Here is a 7,450-nt window from a genome sequence, read left to right as displayed (position 1 = left end):
TACACATGGGGTCCAGGTCACTGCTGTGGACCAGGAATTGGTGGGCCAATTTCTGGCCTTCATTATCCTAGGGTGATTCTCCCTGATCTCCAACCCTGAAGCCAAAGTGTAGAGAATCCAGTAACACCTGGCCAGCAAGGACCACATGCCAGGCTGCAATAGTGCACAAGGGGTGCTGAAGGAGTCTGAGGAACAGAGAGAGGGAGCAACAGAGCACATGAGGCTTGGGAGGATAGAAGGGGAGAGGTACCCCCCTCCTCAGAGCAGCTGGTGCAGGGGCTGCTGGAGGATGGAAGGGGCAGCCAGAAGTGTGTCTTTGTCTGTGGGACCCTTGGGAGGGCAGGGGGAGGAGCTGGTAGTGTGCTTACCTCCTTGTACAGGGACTGGGCACTGTAGCACCCCTGAGGGCATCTTACAGCATCTTAAGGTGCCACTGCACCCTGGCTGAGCATCACTAGTGTAAGCAGATACAGAGAACTGCTTTCTGTTACTCCAGAGTCAAGGTAGCCATAAAATAGTTTAAACTGCTGGAGCAGCATCAAAGCAGCCAGACCACACAGGTATGTGTGGCCCACAGTGTTTGCAAACAAAACTATCATCATCATCATCCTCAATATTAGTAGCAAGAACATATTAATGATATAATAAGTCTGCCAATAGTAACAAACATCCTGTGAGGCAAGTAGAATTCCTATTATGCCTCCTCTTTTACAGATGGGAAACTGAGAAGGCAAGGTGAATTACTAGACGCACGCTACACAGAGAGGCAGGAGTTAAGAAGCCCTGAATACTGGTTGCCTGCTGTAACTGTATACTTCAAAACAAAACACATCTGAAAGATATTGTGACCACTGAAACCGTCTTTAGGTCCAGTTACAATTAAAAATGCACAACTAAACCTTTGTTATTGAACCAATAATGATACCGCTGTAACACAGTGAGTGATGAGAGATTAAAGATTTTAAATGTCTTATTATTAATACCTTGTCTTGGAAGTCCATGATTTTTTTCCTCTCTCTCTCTCAGAACTCTCAAAGGTTCCTGGCAGGTACAGACATGCTTTTTTCATTACAGTGCTGAATTATGGCAATAACCAATTCCCAGTGTCCCCAAATTATAAACAAACGCCATTGTGCAGAACAATCATTTAATGTCTGGTGTCTTAAAAAGGCTTAATGACCAATGTTTTAATGAAGAAAGTTGGAAATCAGCCAACATTTTATGGCCATATATTTAAGAAACAGAGTCATAATCTGTATTTAAGGTTAAGAAAAGCCTTTAATCCAGATGGTCAGACTTAAGTAAGAGAGTGTTCTTAAAGTTTTGCACAAACATTACTGAAAGTAAAAGTAACTTTCTTATTAACAGCAATAAATTATTCTATGTAAGTGCTTGTACATTTGTGTTGCATAATACATTGAAAAACACAGAGGAAACATGATGCAAATGTATTATTTCTCAGCAGTAATTTATTTACAAACTAAATTTGAGGACTAAAAGGCCAGGGTTGTCTGACTGTGCTGCCCCAACAGCCTCAAACAACAAGAGAGCCACATCTTGAAAGCAGCACTATGACTACATATACTTGCTTTGCTCTCTGAACTTCTGGTGCCAGACAGCAGCCATCATTACCAAACTTCCAGAGTATGTGTATACTCATGCACTTCTTGCAGGTCCACTCAGCAGTTATGCCAACCGAGCGTACACATTAGGGTATAGAAGAGTATACACACTAGGGCTGTGCAAAGCTTCAGTTCGCGATTTGATTCAGAAAAGATTTGGCCCAATTTGGAGGCCGAATCTTGAAATCGAACCACTAGAAGCTTAAAACTTTCCGAATTGATTTAGAGCCACTGAATCGATTCAGAAAAGATTCACAGGTTTTGGGGGGGTGGTTCAGGGGAAACAGAAACTTAGAAGACGGAGGGGGATGGGGGGGGGGGAAGGACTGACATCATCTCTGGCTGGCCAATGAGTGTGATCTCTCCCTGAGTCCCCTTTCAATCACAGCATCTGGGGGAGGGACACTGAAGCAGCGTAAAAGCCTCTGTCTGCAGGTTTTCTGTCCCTTTTGTGAGCTGTTTCTACCTGACTTAGCAACAGCATCTAAAAGGTACTGGGCTGGTTTGGCTTCCTAGTCAGTCGCCTGCTCCTTTTTGTTCTCAGAAAGGATTGGACAAGATATAGCTTAGCTTAGCTTAGAATCCCTCTACTTTCCATATCCTTATCCAATTCACTTCTTTCAATTTATACTTGTTCTCTTTTTTCCCCAATACTTTTTAAAAAGACAGCTTAGTGTTTTCCCTGGCAGTGTAATATATATCACCATGCAGAGAAGCAAACATAAAAAGGTAGCCTGCCAGAGCATCTCTGTGTTTGTCCCTTTCCTCGGTGCTGAAACACGCTGCCTGCCCTACAGGGCAGGCAGCGGTGCAAGCTGCAGGGACCTGGAACTGGCTTCATGCGAGGCAAGTAGGGGGTTGGAGGGCTCGAGGAGTAGGGAAGGGGGCCCCAGCCCCAGTTTGTTTCCCCAACTCCCCATTCATTCTCCCAGCTCCCTGTTTGTTCCCCCTGCCCCCGCATTCATTCCCTTCACTCCCCCACACTCACCCGCAGTAATAGCAGCCTCCAAGGCTGGAGATGAGCAGGGGAAGTCTTCAGCTGCTTCCCAGAGGCTTGTCTCCAGCCTCCCAAGGCTGGAGATAAGCAGGAGAATATGCACAGGTATGAAGACAATGAACAGGAGGCTGGAGATAAGCAGGGGAACAAGCAGGGGGTTGGAGACAGACAAGCCCCTGGACAGGAGATGGAGAATTCCCCTGCTGTCTCCAGCCTCCTGCTCCTTCTCCTCTCCAGCCTCCTGCTCATCTCCAGCCTTCATCTGGGGGACTTTGGAGTCTCACTCGCATTTTCAAAAGTGACTTAATGTAAGTGATACAACACTTAGTGTGTTGGACTTTCAATGAGATCTTGATTTCTAAATCACATAGGTGCTTTTGATTCCTTTCCTTTCCTTGTAACACCCTGGCCACTATTTTAGGGTTGTAGATAAAATAGACTCAAAAAAGTTTTTAGGCACCAGGGACAAAGGACCCAATGCAGTTCTCATTGAAGACAAAGGAAAGACTCCCACTGATTTCAGTGGAAGCTGGATCAGGCTCCTATGTGGATTCAAGTCACAACTCCAATATTAAAATATTTTCTGTTTGGATTCCATTTTAAGTTGCATGAAACATGCTTGTGAGGCTGGAGATGAGCAGGGGAACAAGCAGGAGGCTAGAGATGATCCCCTGGAGAGGAGCTGGAGACTTCCCCTGCTCTCTCCAGCCTCCTCTTCATCTCTAGCCTACCAAGGCTGGAGAGGAGCAGGGGAATGAGCAGGGGACTGGAGACCAGTGGGGGGTGGGCTGAGGGGAGCTCTAGTCCTTGGGAGTGGGGCTAGGACCCTGCAGGCAGGGTAGTCCATGTGCTGTGTGGGGGTGCTCTGCCCTGTGCGGGGCAGGGGATCCACCTGTCCTAAGCAGCCCCTACACCCACTCACACACAACCTTGCACCCCACTTCTCACCCCCCTCCTGCAAACCCCACATCCCCCATCACACACCCAGCATGTGATAAGGAAACCAAAAGCAAATATTAAAACAGAGATATTTAGGATTTATTTTATTATGATGCTAGAGACACTGGTAGGCTTTGAAATTGCTTTAACATTGTAAATATAGCAATAAAACATTGCCCATCTGATCAATCCCTCTCTCTCTCTTTTGTTCTAGTTGTGGAAGAATGTGGATTTTGGGGTATTTTAAAAAGTGAATTTGGGATGCTGCTTCAGCAGTCTAGTTGACACAAGGGGCTAGTGTCCCCAGACACCAAGTGGCTGGGTCTCAGAAGCTCCTGTCTATTTGTATCTTGCAGAGATTGTGGGCCTTAAGGCCCACTTAGTTAACTAACAGCCCCCACTGTGTGGAGCCAAAGTTTGAAAGATACAACTAATCATTTTTTTTTTTGGTGGGACAACTAAGGAAGAAGAGGGTAGGAGTGATTTGGGGGTCAAAGGTTCAAAACATGAAAAGAAGTTCTCTGGAGGGGGACACTGAGCAGAGCCCCCCGGGCCGGACCCACCGGTACTCAAAAGCATCCAAGGAGCTGGTGGATGCTGCCCACTTGCGCTCTGCCCAGAAACGTGCACAGACAAGGTAGAGGAAAATGGTCCCACAGTCTCCGGGCACCTTCCCGGTCAGACCCTCCTTCCCAGTCAAGTACAGGGCCCACTTGGCCAGGGCCAGGAGGAGGTTGACCAGGAGGTCCCGGGACTTGGTGGGGCCATGGATGGGATGACAAAAAACAAAAAGGTGGAGGGTGAAATTCAACCAGAACCTCAGGAGGAGGTTCTGGAGGTGGAAGGGCTACAGCCTGGTACACTCAAGGGCCATGTGTACTAGGGTCTCCCTCTGCCTGCAGAAGGGGCAGAAGACTGGGGTGTCCATGAAGCTTGACTCATACATGCCTGTGGCAACAGCTCCATGGAGGAGGTGCCAGATGAGGTCCCCAGTGGCTTGTAAGATGAGGGTGGAGTACAGACTCAGCCACTGGGGTGCCCCAGCCATGCGATCACTGAGCACATCCCACCACTTGGTGTCAGGGCGGGACGCAAGGGTGGCATGATGAATTGTGCAGCATGTGAGTGTGTAGAGGTGACGGTGATGGATGGTGGAAAAGTGGACCAGTCTGGTGTCCTCCAGCCAGCTTAGGTGGTGAAGCAGGAAGTGCCACAAGGCTAGGTGAGGTGCTGGCTCCACGACAAACTCCGGTGGGCTGGAGGACAAAGCAGGGGGCAGGCGGTGGGGACTGCCACTGCGCAGGACCTGGTCAACATGGGCAAGGGCATTGGGAGGTAGGGCAGATTTTACCACCTGGACCAAATGGCAGGTCACACGTGTCATGGGTAGACCCATGCGCCGGGCTAGCACAGCTGGGTCCACCCATTCCTGCCTGTCGTAGTCCAGGAGGTCTCCGATACAGGTGACACCAGCCAGGATCAACCTCTGTTGCAACCAGGGTGCCTCTGCTGTTGGCACCTCTAGCTGGGGGTTCCAGAGGAGGAGCTCAATGAGCAGGTTGGCACCCTGGGGGACTGTTGCAGGGGACCTGGAGATGGAGACCAGTCTCCAGGCCCGGAGGAGGTCCTGGTAGAAGTCCGGCAGCCCTCACAGGTCCTGCAGGGAAAAACCCCACAGGTTGAGGAGCTGCCAGTCATATTGGAGCCACTGGAAGTGGCGGGGGAAGGCACGCCCAGGTGGTCCCATGCCATGTGGCTACCGATACCGTATAGCAGTTGCTGCAGGGCCTGAAGGCTGGACATCAGGCCCTGCCTGTGGAGGCAAACCAGGCCCTGGCTGCCCTCCCACAAGGGGAGGCTCAGGACTTCTGCAGTGACCCAGTGCTGTTGTGGTCAGAAAAACTCCAGTGCCCATCTCTGGAACCCTGCCAGGACTTTGTGGGGGGGGGGGGGCACAGGCAGGGTGCGTAAGCGGTGCCAAAGCATGGACAGGACCAGCTGGTTCAGCACCAGCACTCTCCCATGCAGGAAGAGACACCTCAGGAACCCTGCCCTTGCCCGGAGCCACTCCACCACCCTTGCCTGCAGCTGGTTCCAGTTCTCCGGTGGGGAGGGGTCTGTGGGGGACAGGTAGACCCCCAAGCAGAGCAGTGAGCCTGTTCTCCAGTGGATCCCATGGAGTGCGGGTGGGAGTGAGCCCACCTGCCACCCGTCACCCACCACCATGCCCGGGCAGAGGAGGTCGCGAAGTACAATGCTTGGCAGGCCTCCACCAGGTCACTGAGTCCTGGACCATGAGGAGTACATTGTCAGCATATGCTGACAGAACCAGCTGCACCACCGGCTCCTGGAGCAGTGCGGGCTCCCTCCCCAGGCTGTCCCCCGACTGCGGCTGGGCAGCAAGCTGGAACAGGGGTTCAGAAGCTGGGGTGCGGTGCTTGGGTGCAGTGCAGTGTGGTGGGCCCCTCCCCACGGGGGCAATGGTGTGCAGCAGAGGACCCCACCCATGGCGGGGCAGCAGCAGCAGTCCAAGGAAGGAAGGAGTGTGGCCACCTTACCCCTAAAAGCTCCAAGAACAAGCCAGCAGCTAGCAGTAGCCAGAGGCAGGAAGGGACCTGGCCATCTTCTCCCCAGAACCTCCTGAGACCAAGCCAGCAGCAGCAGCAGCCTAGGACAGGAAGGGGCATGGCCAACTTCCTCCCCCAGAGGCTCCTGAGGGCAAGTAGCCCAGAGCTGCTGACCAGGGCAGGTTTTTATACTGCTGGGGCCAGCATAGGTGCTGGCCCCTGGCTCTAGCTCCTTTTGGCTGTTGATCTGGATGGAGCTGGGCAGGTTTTTTAACCCTCAGAAGGGGCTACCATTCCTGCAAGTTTAATCTAAATCAGTCAAAATATGACAACTTTATCGGTATTTCATTGATTCCCCATTATACTCTATGGCCAAATCTCTACATATCAGCACCGAATCTTCCAAAGCCAACTTGGCAGAATCAATTCAGAACAGCAATCCAAATCTCCAAATCGAATCGCTGGCCTCTGAATTGGTTGAATCTGAATCCAAATCAAATATTTCCCTATTTGCACAGGCCTAAATACACACCTTCATGCTGTGGCCAAGCAGCAGCACATGTCTTGCTTCACTCAGCAGTGGTGGAAAATCTCTTATAGCAGACTAAAGGATTCTGTTGCCCCTCAAGGCAGTGAGACACTCAAAGTTTCACAAGGAAAACTGAGTAGTGAAAAAAATTGTAAAAGGGACTTTTGCAATAAATGGTATTTATATACATAATGAAACCCAATATACTCAAAATTGCCTATTTAGGTCTCCTAGAAATGGCCCTAACTTGGGCTACATCAATTCCTGATTCAATTGTAGGGGATACTTCTTTATTATTGCTTTGAGGGGACTCATCTATTTAGAAGCTAGAACAGGGTGGATATTTCCAAGCAACCTGCTATTGCCTCCCAGTCATCATCAGCAACAGCTCGAGGATAGCCTTCCTGGGAATTAAACAGTAAAATATGAAAGAAACTTTCCAACTTTATTCTGGTCTCTTCTGCACTAATCCCCTTAAAGTTGTTTCTATGGTTTGGTACAATCAACTTTACCCAGTTCCCCAGTTTACTACTTAAAGCCAAAAAATGCACGCTTTCCTTTTCTGTATAAACTTTGTGTAAGATGACTTTTGTGCAGCTACAGACTTGACAACAAACTAGTCAATAAAGCAGCTTTCTGTGCTATTTCAGAAAGTATTTCAGTTCAGGGGCAATGGGATAATTTATGCAGGATTAGGGTCATTTTAGCCTGCAGACTATTTTCAAATTTCTCAAACTGACATCACTTTTGGGCAACTGGAACAAAACTCTAGGTCTCATCATAATGTAGGCACAGG

General features: G+C 49.7%; 1 protein-coding gene across 2 annotated transcripts in view; it reads right to left on the bottom strand.

Moving 5' to 3' along the window:
• Positions 1 to 7,450, bottom strand: part of ATG7 (autophagy related 7) — a 316,197-nt gene that overhangs the window by 81,439 nt on the left and 227,308 nt on the right. The window contains exon 20 of one of the 2 annotated variants that reach the window (XM_025215158.1): positions 984 to 1,041. The exons of the other annotated variant lie outside the window; for it this stretch is intronic. Within the exon in view, the coding sequence (XP_025070943.1) occupies positions 984 to 1,041 (58 nt within the window). The remainder of the gene's footprint in view (positions 1 to 983; positions 1,042 to 7,450) is intronic. 2 annotated transcript variants of the gene reach the window in all.

Source organism: Alligator sinensis, unplaced genomic scaffold, assembly GCF_000455745.1.
Source record: "Alligator sinensis unplaced genomic scaffold, ASM45574v1 scaffold1224_1, whole genome shotgun sequence".
In the NCBI taxonomy this organism is placed as follows: domain Eukaryota; kingdom Metazoa; phylum Chordata; order Crocodylia; family Alligatoridae; genus Alligator; species Alligator sinensis.
Note: the sequence above shows the minus strand (reverse complement) of the source record. Positions and strands in the feature narration are given on the sequence as shown.